Source organism: Echeneis naucrates, chromosome 7, assembly GCF_900963305.1.
Source record: "Echeneis naucrates chromosome 7, fEcheNa1.1, whole genome shotgun sequence".
Taxonomy (NCBI): Eukaryota; Metazoa; Chordata; class Actinopteri; order Carangiformes; family Echeneidae; genus Echeneis; species Echeneis naucrates.
The window spans coordinates 10,220,137-10,242,802 of record NC_042517.1 but is presented as its reverse complement, the minus strand read 5'-3'; the positions used below and the strand labels follow the sequence as shown (position 1 = coordinate 10,242,802).

General features: G+C 41.9%; 2 protein-coding genes across 3 annotated transcripts; one reads left to right on the top strand and one right to left on the bottom strand.

Annotated features, from left to right (window-relative positions):
- The first annotated feature begins 780 nt into the window (after window positions 1-780).
- Window positions 781-9,855, top strand: zmynd12 (zinc finger, MYND-type containing 12). Its single transcript, XM_029506899.1, has 7 exons — window positions 781-2,146; window positions 3,145-3,316; window positions 3,437-3,606; window positions 3,891-4,013; window positions 4,122-4,212; window positions 4,844-4,989; window positions 6,592-9,855. Exons 1-7 carry the CDS (start codon window positions 2,045-2,047, stop codon window positions 6,721-6,723), a joined length of 936 nt encoding a protein of 311 aa, XP_029362759.1. The 5' UTR covers window positions 781-2,044; the 3' UTR covers window positions 6,724-9,855.
- On the bottom strand, window positions 6,843-21,115 carry rimkla (ribosomal modification protein rimK-like family member A). 2 transcript variants are annotated; one of them, XM_029506897.1, is made up of 5 exons: window positions 20,317-21,115; window positions 14,771-15,001; window positions 13,311-13,397; window positions 11,893-12,096; window positions 6,843-11,271 (listed from the first exon to the last, which is right to left on the bottom strand). In XM_029506897.1, the coding sequence occupies exons 1-5, from the start codon at window positions 20,477-20,479 to the stop codon at window positions 10,769-10,771; spliced, it is 1,188 nt and encodes a 395-aa protein (XP_029362757.1). In that variant the 5' UTR covers window positions 20,480-21,115; the 3' UTR covers window positions 6,843-10,768. The 2 variants fall into 2 exon arrangements, with proteins under 2 accessions (XP_029362757.1, XP_029362758.1); XM_029506898.1 differs by lacking the exon at window positions 13,311-13,397.
- Between the last annotated feature and the right edge of the window lie 1,551 nt (window positions 21,116-22,666).

The window sequence follows — 22,666 nt, the reverse complement described above, 5'->3', positions numbered from 1 at the left end:
GGTTTTTTGTGTCCAATGTAATCACTCAATATTACAACAATGTGTTTATATTTTTGTGCCTAAAGCTGACACACAGAATGTCTTAGTAGCTGCTCCAAATAAATATCATATCCATATTTGAAATAATGTATTTCTAAGTCACGAACTACTGTCTGGTTTTGAATGTCCCATGATAAAGCCGTGTGATACACACACACACAAACATAAATAATTGTGTGCGCGTGTGTGCGCGCTCGTAGGTTCATAGTACCTAGATTGTTGCCATAGCAACCGCAAACTTTCTGCTAAACTACGGCTAGTATCGGAGTCCTCCACCAATATTATGCGTGTGTTTATTCAAATTTAACTGCGTTTCCTCGGAACAATGGATACTGAACCTCGAGTGTATGGGTCGACATCTAAGATAATTCCTCTTGCCTTCCCCAGAGGAGCTGAAAAGTTGTGTGAACTTTGCCAAAGACCGGCGCACTTACAGTGCGACAGCTGCCGGGTCACCTTTTATTGGTAAGATGGAGTTAGCTCGGCTAGCTGCTTCATCGCTGCTGCTATGGGCTAAGTGTTTTTTTTTTTTTCTCCCCAGCAACCTATTTTGCTAACTCAGTGTTATAGAGCCCATAGGTCCATCCGTTCGTCAAAGCGTTGTACATGTGTTCAGTGAGAAGTCGGTGAAAACGTGTCTCCTGTTCGGACGCTAGGTGTCGGTGTTAGCCAGGGCGTTTCACAGCGGATAAAAACCAGCACACGTCGACACGAAGGCCGCTGTGTTGAGAGGAGGGAGAGGAACAGCTGGAAATGAAATCACCGCAGAGACTATTATTTGCTCTGGTGACGGAATTGTTTTTTGCCAGCGGCTCCCTCTTTATTTGACCCGGTGAGATCGAGCCTTTGTTTTGGGCAGCCAGCGTTGCTTTTGACGTGGCTTCCTGATCTCCACAGACTCGGCCAAACATCGCGACGCTGTGCCCGCCGGAGTCCTGGTTGGCAGGAGCATGTGGTGACATCCGGCCCTTTGGGGATATCTGTAAAAGGATGGGCCGCTACACCCAGTCTCTTAAAGGGCCCTTCAGACACGAATTGCTTCCTTCTAAGCCGTTATGCAAGGAAAGTACACTTAATGAATTAGATGTTTGTTTTTAAGTGCATATCAGCTGTTCCCAGACATTTGAGGGGATACAACGATTCCTTTAAGTCCAACTTGAACTTATATAGTAGTGCAAAGTAGCTTTTCTTCAAACCTTTTCTTTGGAGCCCTTTAAAATAAGAGTGTAAAGCTATCACATTATTAGAGGGACTCAAAGTCTAATAGGCCACAACATATGATCAGGTTCCTGCCAGAGTAGTATCTAAGCCTTTGTTTTTGTTAAGCAGATGAGGAGTATTATGCAAATAAATCTCAGCAAAGTCAATGAAGAGCAGTGTGCTGTATTCTGAGAGGATGCCTTGATTTGTCCAAACACAGCCAAAGGGTATGTGCTACTGTTGATGTGACGTGGCCAGATCATAGCATGCTCGCCTTGCTTGTTTCAGGCCAAAAACACAAATAGCGCGCACACATGTTCCTGAGTGGAGGGAAAAAAAGGCAAGAAAAACCAAGGCTGTTTTCACCAAAGTGTGCAGAAGAGGAGAGCCAGTTCAACAAAATTACAGACCAGTTATGTAATGGCATACAATTTAGTACGACCTCTGTGCACTCAGATGATATTTCCTGAATGAAATAGAAACTTTGTGAATGTTAACAGAGGCTCCTGTTCTAGACTAAAAGTACAAGTTACATAGATGATGAAAAAGTCAAGATATTGGCTTTAAAAAACTGACCCTTGGTTAACACTTCGATTCCTGAGCCAGCATGATTTACACTTTGTCCAGAGGGGAGATTCACTAAAGAGGCTATCATGACTGATGATGACTATGAACTTAATGGGACTAAAGGGAGAGAAAGTCAGGTCTAAGTTTCTGTCTTTCTTTCTTTTTCTTTTTTTCGATTTCATATTTGAACTCTGTCTTCAAATTCCTCAGTGATGCAGTGCACCAGCAGGCTGATTGGATGGGAATCCATGAGAAAATATGCAAGTTGCTAATTCCCATTCGCACCCCAACACTCCTTAGTCTCCAAAAGGCTGGTCGCATGGAAATACTGCTTAAAAAGGTGAGGATATGTGCATCTCCATTACCATGTTTGGGGGGCTGTAGAGTAGCAGTAGGGTGTAGCCTTCATTCATTAATTCTGAAAACTTTATCTCTATGCCATGTTCTTCTCAAAACTCTGCCTGTGATTTATAATTTCTTTGAAAATCACCTTGTGTTTAGATTTCAGGTAGATAATGAATATTTTTTTAGATTGTTTTTAAGCATTTGTCTTTATCTGAGAATTTTAAAACAAGGGTACAGCATGCAACAAGAGTGAACTGTGGATATTACAGTTGTATGTCTTAACCATTTAGACACCTCAGAATTTTAGCTTTCTGGATTTACTATGATTGAACATGCCAAATCCAGATCTGGAGCAAACAATAAATAACCTTCTGATTTAAATAAGAATAAAATCAAACTAATTTTGTAAGCTGCACCTTCTGGCAACAGTAACGCTATTGATTTCACATGGCAAATACACTCATTCATCGCTGATATCACTTCACTCATCTTGCAAGCTGAATAAAAATGTTGAATAAACATTGTTTATTTAGACTGGATGGAGGTAGTGTTTTAGTGGACAAGGAGGAAAGAGAGAGAGGAGATTTCATTTCAGAGTTAAACACCTTTATAGTCTCGGTGCAAGCCCCCAATCCCTTTTCCCTTTTTTATTTGCATGAGGAGTTTGGTAGATACTGTGACTGACTTGAATGCTGGAAGCTTCACAAAAAACATGCTTAATCTTTTCCATTGAAATGGCTAACAAAATTTTATTTCGAGTTCAAAAATAAAAAATAGATTCTTTAATACTTCATCCAAGGTTCTCAACAGGGGCAAGCATTTCAATTGCTAGTCTAGACATGGCAGTGCTACCAGAACCAATTCCATCTTTAATAAATGAATGTGACAATAGTAATAGAGAAGATAAAGCTATATTTTGGTGATTGATCTCAGTTGCTGTCATTTGTACCTGCCATAACCTGCCATATACTCTGGGTTTCCTTCCTTGCTCAGGCAGAGCTGATTGACATTTGCAGATTAGCGGCTCAAAGCAAGTTATCTGAGGGAAGACACCAGGAGGCTCTTTCTGCCGCCCAGTTCTGCCTGCGTTGCTCCATAGATGTCCACGGTCCCAGTACAATTCAACTGGTCCCTCCCTACTTGCTGCTGGCAGAGGCAAACTTTGGTGAGAAAGGAGCACAAAATGGCTTCTCATCTTACCTACTTTAGGAGCAGAATGCATAGCTGCATAGCTGTGTGTCTGTATACATATATGTATATTAATGAGTGTGTTTGTATTTTGCAGCTTTGGGTAATCTCAGCCTGGTCACGGACCTCCTGTCCCAGGCTCAGTGCACAGTGTTGAAGAGCCCAGAATGTAGTCATGCTGTCCACCATCGGCTTCACAGGAGCTTAGGCCGCCTACACACACTGACTGGAAACCTTGAAGAAGCTCTACTTGACTTTGCAAATGATGTCTGTATCTTACAAAAGGGTTTAAGTACATCTAGTATAATTTTTCTGTATTTCCGAAGATGTTTTAAGGAGAAAATTAATGGATTTGACTCACAAGATGTCAATTTTAAATTTAAAAAACATGACTGAGATAAAGGGTGTCTGGTGTGCAATGCTCATCACTTAGAATGTACAGTCTTACACAATGTTCCTCACCTGTTATGTGCACTCATCCCAAACCCAATTAATCGCTGCAGTACATATGCATACATTGTGAATTAAGTCAAGGTCTTGGGTGTTTTCAGATATACTATGCCAGTGAAGAATATGGTCCACAAAGCACAGTCACCTGTGGTGGCTACTTTCTCATGGCAAATGTGTTTGCCAAACAGGGGAAGATGCCTATTGCCCGCTCTTTGTATTCTGAGGTAAAATTAGTTAAAAGTAGTTAAGATGTAACTGGTAATTGCTTCTGTTACCAAATTGACAGGTCTTATTCTTCATCTTTTTTTTCATCTTCTTTTGTTTTATTGTAGGTGGCACATATTTGGCATTGCCATCTGACCAAACTCCTCAAGACCGACATGGAAAATGTTCAAACTCTGGACATATGGAAACCCTCTGTTGGTATATCCTGTCACATCATATATGTGCAATATAAATGTCATATCAATCTATATGTAAAACAATATACAAGCACCCATTTCCTCAATGTCTCCACTTCTTTTATTCCATTTACACACAACGCAGAGTCAGAGGATGACATTACTAATCCACCTGCGAAATTGCATGCCTCCATTGGAGTATCTGTGAAAAAATAAGGTCAACACACTGCTATATTTAGCTGAGCTGTCTTGCCGTGCAATCCGAAAGCTAACCTCAGATTTACACCACTATCCTTAGGACTGACTAGAGACCACTAGTGACACAACTATGGCTGAGCAGCATCTGCACCACTATCTTATATCACAGCTGTTGCCCTACATATGATGCTAAGCCTGTTAGCTGCACTTCAAGGTCCTACGCTTTCAGAAGTCAACTTGGGGATAAATAAGGCCAGAAGGGAAATATGCTTACACAAAATATACATAGTTCAATTTCATGAAAATTGTAATGACCTTGACAAACCTAGCTCATCCAATATGTTTAAAGTTGTGTGTATTAAACACATAAATCTTTAAAAACTGGTTTAGTGTATAGTGTACGCATGTCCAGAGTAACACACATTTTCATTGTTGTCTGTCTCCTTTTTCATCAGACAAAGCCCAGCAAGTTGAACTGGATGAGATGTTAAGAACCATGTTGGAGTTTGAACAGAGTAACTCGAGGAAAGACTCTGCTCAGATTGCGTCAGTGGCCCACTGTCTGGCCATGCTGTGGTTTCTGGGAAGAGACTTCTTAAAGGTGAACCGCCTGACGAGGTCACATGGCATTAACGATTCAGTTTGACACAGTGACACAGTTCCCTATTTCCTCCACATGCACTTCCTTTTGAGTGTCATCTCTTCGTAGGATTATTTCTAATTGGTAAAGCTGTAAAGAGGAGAGGGGATTTAGTGGGAGCTGATGTGACTGTCTCGACACTGAGAGTTTCAAAAGGTTTCCAATGTCTTTGTAATGTGGCCAGAGGCTTTGTGTTTGCAAACTACCCCTCTTTTGACATGGGAGGAATAAGACATATAATGTGTCTTTTAGCAGGTGAAAGACTAGGGTAGTTGTAATGTAGTAAATGAATGTTTAGGAAGTTCTGTGCATTAGAAGTGATCATCATAGACCAAAAACCTTGTGGAGGAGTAAAAAGGTTGATGTAGTTATGGCTTAACTCAAGCTGCCTCATCCAAACAAACTGTAAACACATAAATAGGCACAACAGCAGACAATAACACAAATACAACACTGCAGTCAGTTTATGAGTTCGATTGTTTCACAGTCATGTTTTTATCTGGTGGTTTTGTGGCTTGTTAGGGTGGGGATAGTTATATAGTCTGTTTTTTTTTTTTTTTTATTGTATGAACAGCTACCCCAAGTTCCAAAAGTAGTGAAAAAATCTGAAAATAGACAAGTTTTTCTTGAGTAAGATGATGCCATTCAGCTCAGAATAGTCTGCCATGTGGCCCTTGTACTGAGCACTTTCCCCTTGTTGTTGATTACCCACTTTGAGTAGCATAATTTCAGCTGTCGGAAGATGGTCAAGGGGCCCCCATGCCTGGATGATGCCGAAGCTAACAAGTCTGAAGGTCACTCTGACCGACTGAAGACTTTAATCTTTAATCTTTAATCTTCACATACAGGTCTAAGTAGAATCAGCACAATGTACCACCTGGCCACAGGTCTTGCTCTGTCCAAATATCTCTTGCGCTTTATATTTATTTAAGTATAAAAAAACAACAACAAAAACACCTAAGCTTGCCATTATAATGACCACTTGCCTTTGCATGTGATGTTCATTCTGGGTTCAGTCCAGAATGGGTTTGCAATTCTGGTCCTCATTTTGCCCATGTTATTACTCCATTCTAGTTTGCAGAATACATCTGTATACAGTTATAATCATTATGTCTTGTTATTATTAGTGGGATTCAGGGTGCTACTAAAATGACAGAGGAAATGTTAGATAGAACAGACTGTGGCTTAGAGGGTCAGACACCAGGAAGGTAAAGCAGCAAACACAAACAATTCTGCAACGCACTTGCATAGTCCCGCCTGTTTGTAAAACCGACATAAAACGACAGGAATTCCATCTGTGCCACTGGAAACATTAATGAAATCCATGTGATTGGCATGTTTCCACCTTGGATTCATGGTTTTGTCAACAGTATCAAGTAATGCCTTTATATCCTTGTTTTCTGTTATCAACAGTGCATGGGATTAATCCAGTTCTTAGTGATATGTATAAGATTATGTTTAATTTTATAGATTTTTTTGTGAATATTATATAAATCAGATTAACTCTCCCTGCAGAGTCTAACAACAGCAGCTGCTGTGTTCCCATTTGTGTTTATGAGCTAGGCATTGGGATTTGGCAGCACAGCCCTGCAAGCCAGCCAGCTGATACCAAACCATGACCTGACAGAGCCCATCCAAGGCCTTCTGCAGCTGGTGCGGAGTCTGCAGACTGACCCACAACATGGTCCGAACTAGTCACCGTACCTTCCCTACCTCTCCTCTGCTTGGCAAAGTGCTCCATCAAACACACACACACACACACATACATTTGACATTGAAAAGCAGTAAAAAGAGAAGGCACATTTTCATTGGTTTTGAATTATGACTCATCTTTATTTTACTCTAAAAAAAGAGGGATATATTTACATCATTTTGCACATTTGCGAATTACATGATTTAGGGATCCATGCTTTAACACTGCCAGAATGATACAGAAGAGAATAATGGTGATGGAATTTGCTGAGACTTTATGCAAAATAATTTTACTTGTCTTTGACCTAGCCATTCAGAACCTCTTCATCAAATCACCATATTCAGATTTAATTAAAGATATCATCTCAAATGTCTATATGTCATCAACAGAGAGCTGCATTATTTCACTGAAACATAAACATTGGGATTTCCTCCTCCACAAAGTATAGTGTAAACCAAAAAGCAAACCTCAGGTTTGATTTAAAACACACTGACATAAAATGTACCTGATGATTGCTGTGAATTCCTATATATTATATACAATTCTGAAACATTTATTTTTTATATCAAAACAAAGAATCACTTTTAAATCATCTCATCTACTAGTCTTATTAGTACTAAATTATACAACAAAATGCTTATTTTTGGCATTCAGATTCATTTTTATGTGTTGAGAGGCAGCAAAATATGGAAACACTTGGATTTCCTCATATTCCCTTTTTCATTTTTGAGCCAAATATACATTAGCAGCAGTTTGAAATGAAATAGCACCCTTGTGCTCTGTTGTTTGCTTTACACAGTGACTAGTCCAGAGGTCCTTACATGTTTATTCCAGGCTGGCTGAGCACCATACATGCCAATACAGTCTCTGTAATTTAATCATTTCGACACCCACATCACGTGGTATCCTGTGTCACTAGCATGTGGTACCCGTTTGCTTGTATCCACTTCATCATGGCCATTGATCTATATGAACTGAGCAGAAAACATCCTGTCTGACCTGGGAGAGATTGACTCAACTATGATCCTGAAGTCAAAGCTCCCAAAGAATCCAGACAGAAAAGGCATTTTGAAAGTTGTTCGGGCACAGTTAAACCATCAATGGCTTAGGTGTGCTGTGCCAACAAATTGATAATATTACTACTACACTGAATAATTGAATAACAGGGGCTGTAAGGGAGCAGTGGACAGTTCACATGTTCTTATGGCTGGAATTTTTATGTCTTGAAAGGATATGAGATCTTTGATTTACATTTATGTACACAGGGTGGATTGTTACAGGCTTCAATAAAAAGACGAAGACTTAAAAAATAGGGGACAACAACAACAGGGGACAGTTTACCCATGTAGGCTTTTATATTGGGATGTGGCTTTATGATCAAGCACACTTAGCGTCACACATCAGGAGAGTGAGCATTAGCTGATTTCACAGTTTTGTTTGTCAGATACTTTGATGATTATTTTTTTTAAAGCTACCTTTCCTATTTTCTGGTGGGTTTCGATTTGGCACCTTCAAGCAGGCCCCTTTTTCGATTCAGTTAGTAAATTGGCCCACAAAAAAGGAAAATAAAATCACGCTTCACAGCGGTTTCACTTTATTGAGACAATATTAGTGCACACAAACCACTTTTTTTCTTTAAGAATACCATAAATTAGGAAAAAAACAAGGAACATTATAAAACAAGCAAGGAAAAAAAGTGCATGTTAACCATGGTATAGCTACACCACATTGTCTTATACTGTAGTTTACAAACTTTTTTTCATTCTTGTTTATGTCTTTTTGTCTGCCTGTACATATATGTTGTGTTGTTTCAGGAGTATGCTTGGATGGATATGTAGTGCCTTTTGGGGTCAGGGGTGAGATCAAGGCTGCTTCCCTGAGTTGTGTTCAACAAAATGGGTTACAAGCCTAAAAAGATGGATGTCACTACAGTGTGCTTTTGATCAGATGTCTAAATTATTCTCAATGAACAGCAGTTAACCCAGAAGACCCTTGGTGTTGATAGCTATTTCAGAAGGAGGTAAATCAAGAGAAACAGAAAACCACAGGCAGTAAACTCTGTTTAATCCCTGTTTTACTGTCTTTTCAAAGGAAAGAAATTCTATTCAAGGAGACTGCAAAAATATAATTTCCTTTTTTTATGCATCTTGCCAAACAATTTTTTGGGGGGGTTACATCTATTTATAAAAAAATAACTAAACTAAACATAAAACAAAGCAAAAAACAATAAAACTAAAATCTACAAAAATCATGACTTAGAAATCACATATAACCAAATCCGGAAATGTTAGCACCAAATTTCAATTTCAACCTTTCAATGTTCCAGGTCCCTTCAAACAGGTTTGTCCACAATAGCTTATGCAAATGTCAATGTAGGCAGTTGTTTCAGCTTTTTCACTTTCATCAGCTGGATACCAATATGCACTGGAGTTATAATCACTACCTATATATTTACAAAAAGCTAAAAAAGAAATAGAAAAATAATACACAACTACCTTTTCAATTCCTAGACATAAAGAGAGGAAACAGCTGGTAAATCAGGGGCCACAAGGATCCTGGCTGATATGTACTGTATGTTTGAATATCTCTGTCTTTCTATGGCAGTGAGAAGTTTTGAGGTATATTTTGCTTGCAGATCTAGATGCAGGTTTCACACTCTCTTGTTGACAATATGTCATTTGCATGAGAGCAAAAATGCACCTGTTTATCATGTCATACTGTGTCATATAAAGTGCTTGGCAAAATGAAATGAATGAATTTTCAAAAGCAGCAAACTGGTGCTGCTGGTAAGGCTAATCAAGCAAGTGTTCTATGAATGTAAAATTAATTACTCAATGAAAGTTATATTCCAGGTTGTAGCTCTTGACCAGAACTACTGTGTGTTCTCTAGCACCTTTAACAGGGTAGGGCAGTTTTGCTTACTTTTTTAATATAGACATTAGCCTGCTCCATTCATAGTGAACAGAGAATGAATTCGTTCAGCATATATGCACCCATGATGATTTTATGGAGCTACGGAAATCATCTGCACAACACATCAAATGCCTCAAATTCACTGTCAATGTAGCAGCTCAAGTCACATATTAATTACAAACTGGGATTGTATGAACTGAATTATTTGTGTTAACCTAGTAAAACAAAAGAAATAAAACACTGTGTATACATTCTGTTTTTGGTTAGCTGGAACGTATGAGATGTGACAAGATTGAACTCACTGCTCATTTCCACTAATATGAATTAAGACCAGCATTACATTTCTGAAGGATGGACCCCATCCTGTTGTGTGTCCTTGACCGGAGCACAATGTTGCTACATTGGAACTGACAGTGTAATGTGCCAAACATGAGGATGTTTTAATTCTCCCAAAGCGCTAATTACTTAAAAAAAAAACAACAACAACAACAACAACAACAAAAAAAAAAAAAAAAACAACAACTTTATTTTGCCTCCAATCCACCAAACCTGACTACAGTCTCAGCACAAAACCCTTGTTTAAGTCAACATAGATTCTTCTTTCGATAATGTAACTGTATTCTCAGGTTAAAAATGTGGCAGTTATGTGCCTTTATGGAAATCCCACACCCAAAAACCTTCACCCTTACTCTTTTGTAAAACAGAAACTAGAGGAAGAATTTGTCAGTTCTGGTAGACTATTTCCCACTCTCGCCACCATGCTGCAGGGCAAGATAAGGTTGATCTGTGGGGTTTGCAGGTTGAGAGTAGAGGTGCTAAGAAAGGAGGTTCAGGGGAGCAGCCTCAGATCTTTGTTTTTTGTTAGTGTGTTTTTAGGAGTTAGCAGGAGAAGGCTAATGTCTTGGTGTTTGCATTTTTGTGGTTGTGACACTGTGGTTTTTTTTTCTCTGCTAATTTTGTCTAACGCCATATGATTTTATCATTTTTGGATTGATATGTTTTTTTTTAAAGGAATATATGTTGCCATGTGAACAGGTGTGTGTGTGTGTGTGTGTGTGTGTGTATATGTATGTATGTGTATGTGTTTTAAATGTGGTGTTTGTGTGTGCATGAAGCTGCTTGAGTCTCACTCAGTCAATAACTTGATCTCATTGGCAAGGAGAGTTTTAAAGTTGTAGGCTGGATCAGGGAGTCCGGGCAGGGTGGAGGCTGTGGACTGCCGGGCGAGGACTGCGAGGGTTCAGCTAGCTCTGGGTCACTCTCACTGGAAGTGGAGCCCACACTCATGTTGCAGACGGCCTCAGGTAGTGAGCCGCCACCCGTGGACACTGGGCATACCTCAGGCTCACTGCTCGTCTCGCTGGTGCTCGACACGACAGACAGCAGTGACATTTTCCGAGTGAGGCGGCTGGGGAGCATTGACAGGGCGTAGTCGGCAACAATGCCGGCCACATCCATGCCACAGGCCTGGTCGAAAGCAATGAAACCTACATTGGCGTTGGCCTCGCAGACCACAAAGGAGCCATCATTAAGCTGTAGGAGGTCAATGCCACACACATCCATGCCCAGGATGTTAGACACCTCTATGGCCAGCTGCTTGCCCTGCTCGCTCAGTGGGCACATCATACCGACACCACCTAACAATCGAAACAGAGACTGGTTAATACCTACACACGAGATCTAGCTACATTAACCCAGATCTGGCAGCTATAATACATTTTCTATCACTCAAAGGGGGAAGAAATTAAAATGGAAATAATAACTACAATACAGCCTTTGGCATACCAAAGGAGATCAACTAGTCTGTAAAAGTGTCAACATGATTTGTTATATAAATGCAGAATAAGCTGCTGACTGACGTCCTAAATATGTCACAGCGTGAATCGAGGTTAGAGTCAGGGCAAGTTTGTTGATTTGGACCTGTCCACCAAAACCGGCTTGTAGAACAGATGGGGCCTTTTTTTTTTTTCCAAAGGTATTTCTTAATTATGAATGCATATCTATTTCTATTATGATAATAAATAGACACTTCAGTCCATTGGTGGAAAGAGCAGAGAAAATGGAAAGGAATCCCCCCGTTTCCTGATTTCAATAATAACAGTGGGGCTATTTAACCACATGACAAAAAACATATGAGAAAGTTTATCCTCCAAAGAGAGATCACTAAAAGCAACCATGCTAAAAGGAGAGTAAAGTTCAGTTGTCTAATTTGTGTGATGTAATTTACTATTATAAATGACTCTTGGGCATCTACCTACCTAGGGAGCAGTTGCTCTGCATGCGACCATCAGTAGAGCAGCGTAGCATGGAGCCGATGACACGGCCGCCCACCAGCACCACCCGCACGTCACGGCCATGAGACTCCTTGACATATTCCTGAAACAGGTAGGGGGTATCATGGCGAATCAAGTGGCACAGGTCTGTCAGGTGGTGTTTGTCCCGTGCCAGGAACACAGCCTTGCCTAGGAGAGGGAGGCAGATATGAGATTAAGTGAAGAGGAAAAGATGACTGTTTTCAGGCTGTCGGGAGAAAGCGTTTTCACTGTCCGACATTTGCCTTATAACAGTGGATGTTGGATTACTTTCCTGACAAGTAGCTGCTTTTGCTGACACAGTCTCACACTAGATCCTGTTCCTCATATAATGGATAGGACACAACTCTTAGCAGCTACAGAACTGCTTCTCACAGAGGATAGAAGATGTCTGTTTTAATTAGCACCGCTTGGCTCTGTCTCCTGGTTGTCAAGCCCTCTGACCCTTGTTCCATCAAAAAGGAAAATCATGTGGTCCCTGTGTGTGTACGTGCACGTTGTGTGTGTGACTAACAATTCGTACCAGATGACAAGACAATCCCTTGGTAACATCATGAAGATGTGAAGAACAGTGGCAGGCATGAGGTAACACTTTACTAATCACAAACAAGGATTGATGGTCCTGTGACTCGGTGAAACGTGTACATAAGCCAGTTAAGTACAGATGATGATAATGTTCTCCCAAAGGCATACACAACTTTGTGAATGACATTTCACATCCTACCTGGGCAGGGAGAGGACATGAAATTTAAAATTCTGGACATAGTGAGTACCTGTTAATACCAAGAACTTCAAACAGCCATTTAAAGTTTATAAGCAAGCATTTATATTTGCTCATGAGAGAGAAGGCAAGCTGGACTTTAGCCAATGTCAACAATCAACCACAGATGGAAACAACGCAATTCTTGAGACACCAAACTCCATAAAGAGGGTCAAGTCAGTGGTTGAGGAACGGCCGTTTTCCCTAACAAAGCACCCTGAAGGCAGCCAAAGCTAGCCAAGATCCATTGTTATGTCTCACACAATGGTAGAGCGAGTTGAGTGTCAATAACTATGAATAGCAATGGGCTAATGGGTCAGCAGACACTGGGGCTGATCTCTATGAAGCACAAAATCAATGGCAAGACTCAAACTTCCCACACAACAGCCGTGTGAATTGAGGTAAAACAAGGACATTTGGGCCATTTGTAAACTAGATGCAAAAATGCTTACCCAGCAGATATTCTCTAAGCATTTCAGCCTTCTATTTATTGTCCCACCTCAGGTTCAACCATTTAACAGTGTGGACTGAGTTAACATTTTGAGCCTGAAGTGTACAGATTGTTGAGTTGTGGTTGTTACAAGAAACAGACTAATGATCTTACCTCTGTGGCCACGTGCATTCTTCACCACCACTGGATAGCCTAGTGGCTCTGCCTCGTCAATCATCTTACGGAAGTTGTCGTGGCCTCCTGGAAAATGCCCATGTGAACAAAAACAAAGCACACACACACACAAACATGCACCCACGCAGAGATGTAAGTATACAAAAAAAACGTGCTCATGCTTTAATGCTACTGCCAACAGCCAATCACACAGTGTTGTCGCAGGTGAGAGGAGGTGATACTGTTGCCTGTGGCAACAGGAGTGACTTGGATTTGCTTGCCTTTGCTAATTTTTATTTTATTGGTTTATTCATGAAATTTGAACAGAGCGGTTGCTGAAGAATGCATTAATGTGAAGCAGCTGACCATATCTGACACTGATGCATAACAGCAGTGTGTAGTAACAGATGTGCTTCAGCTTTTTTTCATTAATGGTAAGGCCATTGAATAATATTGAAAAAAACATTGAAAAATGGAGGCAATAACTTTTTCTCTCCCTTTCTCCATCTCCACTTCCTTCTCTCTCTCTCTCTCTGTCTCTGCTTGGATGTCTGGTCTTGTGTGGCATTGAGTCAAGGGAACAGATGTGAACTACCATGTCACATGGCTTTTTCCAGATGCATTCATCCACATGTGTTTTCAGTGAGATGGGGCTAAAACAGAGTGAGCAGGGGAGGTGAGAGAGGCTCAAATGTGGGTCTGAACACGTCATTAACTGCCGCGTTGGTGAACGGCAGGGAGGCCATGGCATTTTTTTTTTTATTTTGAAAAATCATGAGGGGGCATGGGGTGGGGTGTTGAGGGGGTGGGGTGTTACATAAGCTCTCCAGCCGCTCTGCATGCATTGCCTGGCCTACTGTGCAGAGAGACGAATGGAATGTAGGCCAAACACCCCCCCCCTTTCTTTCTCTCGCTGTCTGTATCCTTCCCTTTCTGCTCTCACAAACACCCGAGCACTGTGGATTTTTTTGCAAAACAGAAAGAGGAAAATATCTGGTGATGCTTGTCTGCTATTGTCTTGCCTTATGAATCAACAAACTGCAACAAATAAACAGTTGTCTTATGTTGGACTGCAGGCTCTCCACTTCTCCTGCTTTTCTCAACAGTGCACAAAAAAAAGTGATGATGATGGAGAAATTATAAAAATCTAAAGTGGTTTGTGGAAAATTAAGAGGATTTTAGCAGGTATGTAAATTTCTGTCAGCTGTTTGAGTAATTGCAGTGGAATAGGGACCGTCTGACTAATGGCTTATAAATCTGCGTTATACAGGCACAAGAGGACTAAAGCCTGTGATGCAACTAATGTGATTGACGCGTCAAATGCTGTGCTGGTGTTGTACACCAATATTAATTTGACTGTAGATTATGAATATATGTTCCAAGGTCAGATATATTACCCGTTCATTGTCAGAATTGCTGATTACACTCTTACGGTGTTGCCAAAAGATAAACTGATTTACCGTAGGAGAAAGTATCAGGAAGAGGTACCCCATGCCCCGCCAGCTCCTGAAAGGTCCAAAACTTGTTGACACAGTTGAGTATAGCTTGGGGCCGGTTAATCAGCCGACAGCCTATCTTCTCCAGGTGGCGCAGCACAGTGATGTCACTATCTGACTGCACCCAGGGTGTGGGCACCCGCACCACCACCACCTGTGGATAAGATGTCACTAATTCCTGCTCCACTCGCAGACCTGGGGGGAGGGGAAGGTGGAAAAGAGAAGAAACACAATTAGAGAGAAATGTTTATCAGACAGACAGAATTTTTTAAAACAAACAGAGGACTTTATACTTCATTCATCCATGCAGAAAGCCAAATTTACAGCAGATGGAAATGTACTGAAACTGGTTGGTGAGTTTTTTAAAACCATCAACTACTGGTGGAAAAGTTTACTGCTCTTGTGGAGACATTTTGTGGACATTTCCCAACTTGTCACAGCGCTCTGACTAAGATTTGGCTGACTTACAGCAGCAGACAGAGAAGGCCTGTGGTGCTAGGCCACAAATTGTGGATTGTGCCCTGAATGCTGATACGATTATTTACACGCTGCTCATATCCATATACAGTATTCTCCTGCAGTGGTATACTGGCACTATATGGTACTTTTTCATAATATAGGGCAGTGGAGTAAGGGGACATGTTTGAAATCCCTGGGTTGCATAGCTTGAATTTAAGCACACATGGTGACACACTAGGAAGAAGAACATGTTAGTTTTATTAGTGTATTTAAGTACACTAAGTCAACTATTCTTTAGACTGGTGCCTACTGTTTTGCTGAAAGTCAAACTGGCGGTAGCTTCCAGTGCCTCAGTCAGAAATGACTTTTATCATGCAAATGTGAGCTAATTAAGAACAAAGGGCTGGCTGAACACATCTGCAGAGGTTTCTGATCACCCATTTCAATACAACAAACCATGAACAAGCCATAGGCAACAATGGAGACTGGACAAAGGGAACATTGTGCAGTATGACGGTGAAAAGAAGTCATGCTCTACAGTAATATTCGTACAAGGATACAAATCTGGCAGATTGAAATATTCACAAGTCATCTTCAGCCACTCTAAGCCGATATCTGGATCTATAGACCAGAACAGGAGTATTGGCTTGATATTTATAACACAGATGGCATATCACTTGCCATAGCAGCCTTTTTGGCAGCATTTTCTTGGTGACTGGTGCTACTTTATCACTCTCAGATAAGAAGAGGAAACTGTGTGAGCATTCTGAGCCAGCAACATTACCCACCAGCTTATCAGGATGAACAGACCTGCTGACAAGACAGTCTGTGTAAATGTGCAGGTATGCACATATGCTATATGAATGAGACAGAAGGGAACGTTGTCACCAGAAGAGAACTCCTCCTTCACCTGACTTGAATTTCAGCCATCGTAACCTACTGCAGGTGTACAACAGTGACAGCTCGACTGCCAGAGATCACCAGAGGTTACAAGAATCTTGAAGGCTGCTGCGTACAAAAGAACAACGGACAGGTGGCTGTTGTGCCAGTGAATGCACTGCACACCAGGCTTGCATACTGTGCACCTTTCACTCACTTTGAGTGGGATCACCACCTGTTTTAGGATCATTCTGTGTACAGACAGGTAGAATGGAGAGAGAATGGGAATGTCAGCAGACAGTAAAGGTCAGGGATGTCTTCTAGCCTCAACACCAAGGATAGAAGGGAGGGGGACAACAGAGGAGTGTGAAACCACTCCTCCTTTTTTTCCTCTCTCCAACAATCTGAGTACAGAAACCGGAGGATTTGCTGTCTCTCTAGCCCTATTCAACACTCTCACACTACTCTGATTGTGCAGCCACTGAGAACACAGTGAGTGGTGTTACAGTGGGAAGTGTCGGGGGATGTGGTCTCATGGTTTTTGACAGACAGTATTCGCTGTTCACGGCGCTCATCACATCTCCAGGGGAACCAAACAGGGACCAATGAGGCAGCCGGATGAATTGGTCCTATTCATCTGTGCACTACACTGTCCATCACGTGAACATCATTTAAATGCTCAGATTTGGCGTACAACAAAAGCAACACAGGTTTTTGTGGTCTAAATTTACCGTGGGTGTGACCCGCTCATGGTCACAGCCAATGGAATTTTTTTTACCTCAACATACCCTCATGTTGTCAGGATTAGATGAACTGTACATGTGTCCCCCTTCCAATCTTCCTGACTAAGCTAACCAGCATGACAGGCATTGTGTGCATACCGCTGCATGCGACAACCATCAAATGAAGCTGGTGGTTAATTGGCAGATAAACTGGCACAGCCATACAGCCTGTACTCTCTTTAACACCTCAGATAAAATGTTAGTGTGTGATAAATATCACATTCTTGACATAAATTGTGAATATACAAGAATTGTAGGATTTAATACTGCTGTGAGCACCCATTACTTCGCTATAAACCCTTTCATGACCATTTCAAAAATTATAGACTTGAGAGCTTGTAGTTAAAGGCCACACTGTTAATTATCAAATATTTGAAATTTGTCCATGACTACAAGTCTCAATTTCTATGGTTCTCTGACAACATGTGTAACGCTGATACACACTCACATGTCTAATGATAAATTAAGATTGCCAGCATCAGTGTGCCATCTTCCCTGTCACTGACACAGGAGCGTTGCATTTATCATCTTTGAGGTAAAAGTGTACCCACTGGCATGTGCAAGCATCACAAAGGATTGTGACATCAATTCATATCCGGTGTCTTTCTAAAACTTCTCCTAACACAAGTCATGGGATGTGAAATGCCTTGAGCGAACCGAATGCTGGGTTTGGCTGTCTAATGTGAGAGGCCGTTAATGGTCATTAAAACATAAGCGTGTACATGAGCATGTCTCTCCTCCTGAGAACTTGCTAAACCCATTAACTGCATTGTGAAATGTGGATCTCAACCTGACTTGAGACAAAACAATGAAAAACCTTTGAAAATTCTTTGCAAACTCTTCAAGTGTTATCAGTTTAAGCATTGTGATTTTACTCTCTAAAACGTATACGATGTGTACAGGACATTCTTTTTGTCCTGATCGTTAATGTTAAGAGTGGAAGGCTGCCATTAACCATCACTTCCATTGTTAATATGATTTTTACTCAATTTAAAATACCATGTATTCATTTGGAATATCAACATCCTTTAAACATGGATGTTTTATTAATTCTTTTCTGGAACAACTTGCTTGATTAACATTACATGACATTCATACACATTTCATTGAAATATCAGCGCAGCCAAGATTTTTGTGGCCATGTGGGTTATACAGTTCACATGAGGGTGAAATACTGCTTATGTTTCAAATATAGAAACAAAGAAGGATTGCAAACACATGACGATCTTGTCTCAGCCACTGCATATGTGGCAGTATTCTCCGATTTTTACCTTCATTCCTAAAAAGGCTTTAAATTGTAGCCTCTGGTGCTTCATATGGGATGCCATTCCTCATACAGATATAAAGCAGCTTTAAAGGACGTGCATTTGCAAAGTAATTTTAATAAAGACGATGTAGTCTGGCTGCCAATTCCTATTTGAATTTTGAACTAGAAAGTGCCCCCAGGGGGGCAGCACAGCACCATAGTGGTTAGCGCTGTTGCCGTAGCCACAGTTTCCTCCCATCGTGCTAAGACATGCATGTTTAGGTTAAATGATGATTCTAAATAGTCCGTCGGTCTGAGTGTGACTGTGTGTGGTTGTTTGTCTCTGTCTGTCTCTGTGTCTTGGCCCTGTGATGGACTGGCGACCTGTCCAGGGTGTACCCCGCCCTTGCTTAATGTGAGCTGGGACTGGCTCCAGCACCCCCCGTGACCCGGAAACACATAAATGGTAGATGAATTAATGAATGACTGACTGAATGAAGTGCCTCCAGGGTTTCTGTGCTCTGAGTGTAAATGAATGGTGAGTTATTCATATCTAGATAAATGTTAGTATATCCAAGGAAGGCCATTGTGAATGTGAAGACCTCTGCCACAGAGCATGTACTCTATAATGTTCTGTGAAGTGAGCCTACAGGGTGTCCAGTCTGTCTGCCCGCTGTTAATCTGTGATGTCAAACCAAGGCTCAGGGGACATTTACCATATGTGCAACTGTAGACCAGCATGGATTACAGATCATGCTACCTGCCTTGCTCTAGATGCATGTCTAGACAACTGTTTACTGACTGGTTGGTTAATATAGTCACCTTTATGAGGTGCTTCCTTTATTTGTTTAGTTTATTATGTTATCCACAGCCTGCCCTATTTTTTAGTCAGATTATATCACCAAGGTAACAAAAAATGACACAAATACAGACAAATGAATTTGGGTGTGCCACAGGCGGAAATATATGTTGTGTTTTAAATGCCAATATATCACATCACTGTTGGAGAGTCTGTGTCGAATATAAAACCTAACTGAGCTGTAAAGTAGCCCCAATGTCACAACATAAGGTAACAGTATGTAGTCTGTTAGGCAATATGTCGCATCTCACATCTTCCCCCAAAATATTCACCCTCCGCCATCATCAGCCTACACCCTTTACGTGTTAATTGAGAGTTGCACACCTCTCATCTGGTGACACAGCCTCAATTCACACTACCTTGACGAATTCCATGTGTATCTGTTTGTTGAGTGTCCCAACTGTTGCCATCACCTAATGAAGGCCTCAGGAGCCAATACTGTGAAATGTTGTCATATCATAACAAGCAGAACACATTGTGTCCTGGACAGAGCTGTCCAAGAATGATAACAAGACTTACTTAGGATGTGTCTATATAACTTGAAGTCCAAAGCACAGATAAGCACATGGTAACAACCACAGAAACCCTGATCCCATTTAATATGAGGTTAAGGTTGTCATAGGGTTGACTAATTTCAGATTTGAACATCAATGTGCAATTTTAGTAACTTGTCATATAATAGCAGGTCCATAAGTGCAATATGTGTTTCTTTTTAAACGCAATACAACATAGATGCCAGTTAAACATGGTGTACATTCAATCATTAACCATTACATACATAACACATCTAACTCAAACTCGACATGTGAAGTGAATTTACACTCCTCTCTCTGGGCTGTCTCCAGAGGAAATGGGTTGCCAGAGCCACACATGTTAAAACCCACATTTACATTCGAGACTCTAACAAAAGCTCCATTTTTGACCACAGCTCGACTTCATTGTGCCAGTAAACGCAATGCGATCAGATTACCAAGCTTGTGTTGTATTAGAGCCGTTTTCCCTGTTGCTTTGGGTGAATTGTGCCGTCGGTTGCTGGGAGTGGAGCACACTCAGGCATCATCACCCATCTCCGGCTGGAAAGTGGGTTAGGCGGTCACGGCAGCGCTCACACTTGGCTTGCTCGCTAGCAGACAGATCGGGCTAGCCCTCCCCTCCCTCCACGGGAGTGTAGTCCCCAAACAATACCCGCCTGCCGTCGACTTTGTGGACCGTGTGATCTCGAATAACCCAAGTTACACCACACCATTAACCCGCACATTTTACTGCTCCTCGGAGGGGAACTTACCCAGCTGCCCCTCGCTGATCGTGAGGACAATTTGATCCATGAGAAAAGAGCGGAATTCAACATCTTCGTCGGCGCAGCGCTCCTTCAGTGCCCGGAGGATCTGAACTTGGGGGTATTCCTGGCTGATACGCCGGTCGGTCACGAACCAAACCCGAGAACACATTGTGAAGAGCGGGAGATAGTGAGGGGGGGGTGAAAAGGCGCTACTACAGAAAAAGGCAGACTTGTAGCTGCGGGAGAGGGCAGGTGTGCGGTGGCAGCGCGGGATCCGGGGGTCGGGCCGCAGCGGAATAGCGAAGATGCTCACACAATGGAGAGCTCGGTGGCTAGCGGTGCGAGCAGGCTGTGCTGTGGCTAAAAACAGGACCACGACTCCACCGCTGTCTGGGCCGAACCGGCTAGGATGAATAATCTTCTTTATCACCTTTGTTTGTCCTCATTTGCAGCCATTTAGTCCTTCCGGATTTCGTAGTTAGACGAGCCTAGACCGTGAAAATTCGCCGAAAATAAAAAGATGTTTTTTGTTTTTTTTTTTTTTAGCTGCACAAACTTGCCTCTGTCAACAGAGATACAGCTCACGACAAAATGCGCCCTCCGGGGCAGACAAAGCCGAGGCGGCGCTGCTTTTTAGCTTCTGCCTGTCCACTCAAAAGTACTAATAAAGTTTTTTTTCCGTGAACGCCAACACGCGAAGTCTTCGGTTTATCGCAATAAAGTGCGCTAACCCGCGACGACTTCCCTCCGGAGCCCGGTTGGCTGCTATCCACGAGGTTTTGGTGCTGAAAAGTGCACACGCTTCGTTTACAACTCCATTTCTGCGCGTGCTCGTGCGCCGTTTAACTGGTCTCGCCCCCAAAATAAAAGCGTTTGGAGGAGCGCGAGCCAATCGCCGCGCGCGAACTCCCCTTTCGTCCAAACAGCACGCGGAAAGTGTGGGCGAGTCGCCGCCATGGCAACCTATCAGAAACGTTCGGATGGAACGGAGGGGTGGGGGAGGAGGCGGAGCCCGCCGAGGGCGCGCGGAACAACGCCGTGTAAAGGCCAGTGCGTGGAGTCTGCAGTGTGCACGAGACCGCGCACTTTCCGAACCGGTTCAGACCAGACGGTCTGAGGAGGTTTGGCGAAAACCGACAGCGCTGTCTCTATGCTGAAGTGGCAGGAAATGAAACAAGGACATCAGTAATCGAAGACAACATAATCTTCTTTGTCTGCTCTTCCGTCCTTGGCCGGTTCCTTACAGCGGGCAGCTTTTATTGGGCTCATAGCTCATGTTTAAACGGCTCTTGTCGGCCGGGGTCGTCGCACAGTCCGGTTCAATAGGTTTCAGTCGGAAAACACCTCGGTGGAGCTAAATGTTGCGACTGACCCACTTCTCAGCTGTCAGACACCAAACAGCACCGTGTTGGAGTCAGCGGGGTTTAAACTTTACGACATCTCATTATCTTTGAGGTTCATAAATCAGTAACGTCCATATTTCTGCTCAGAAGCAAAGACGCTCCTTAGAATTCCCGAACTTGCCCGAGGATCGCCACGTATTTTAGTTTTCTTCAATATAACACAAATCCAATGACAGTTTTCGGTACATGCATGGATCCTTCACCTGCAGGAACCTGCAATAGATAATTCGGCATATTTTTAATGGCGCTTATTTAAACAAATCCAAGTATATATAGGCTGAAAGTAGTTGATGGCACAGCAACATTAAATTTCCTGTTTATGTTCCCAAAGCATTATGGGAACTGTGGTTCCAAAATATGGAGTATGCATGTCCTAAAGTTGGGGAAGCAGTCAGGTTTTCAAAAAGGTCTGTAGAGGAACAGCCCATTGGCTTATTTAGCAAATGTCCCATGGTCCTGATTTATGATGTTCGTCGCGGTTTCTGCAGGTTTACCAAGTTACATTTAATACCACATATTTATTACTCGTGTGTCTGTTGAATCATTTCGACAAAGTATGGAAGTGTAATGGAAATCCGATTAGACCCTCATTACCCAGAATGACATATACAATTGTTGATATTGACATACTGACTTTTTAGAACTTTAGACAGCATAACATGTAATGGCACATATATTTTTCCTTTTCAAATGTCATTTCGAATGTTTATCTTGTGAGGATTTTCTGCCTTGTCACACACAGAGAAACATAGGTGACTTTAAATCCCTCTTCCCAGAAAAACTGGGTCCCTAATGACTATCTGATTTAATAGAACGATCGGAAAAGTTGGAGTTGTCGTCAAAGTCCAGCTGCATTTCTCTCAATATATTGTCAACAAATAACCACAATTATTTCATTTAATTCCTTCTGTTGCTCTTTGCTCAGGGGGCTCTTACAAATCAAACAGCAGCCG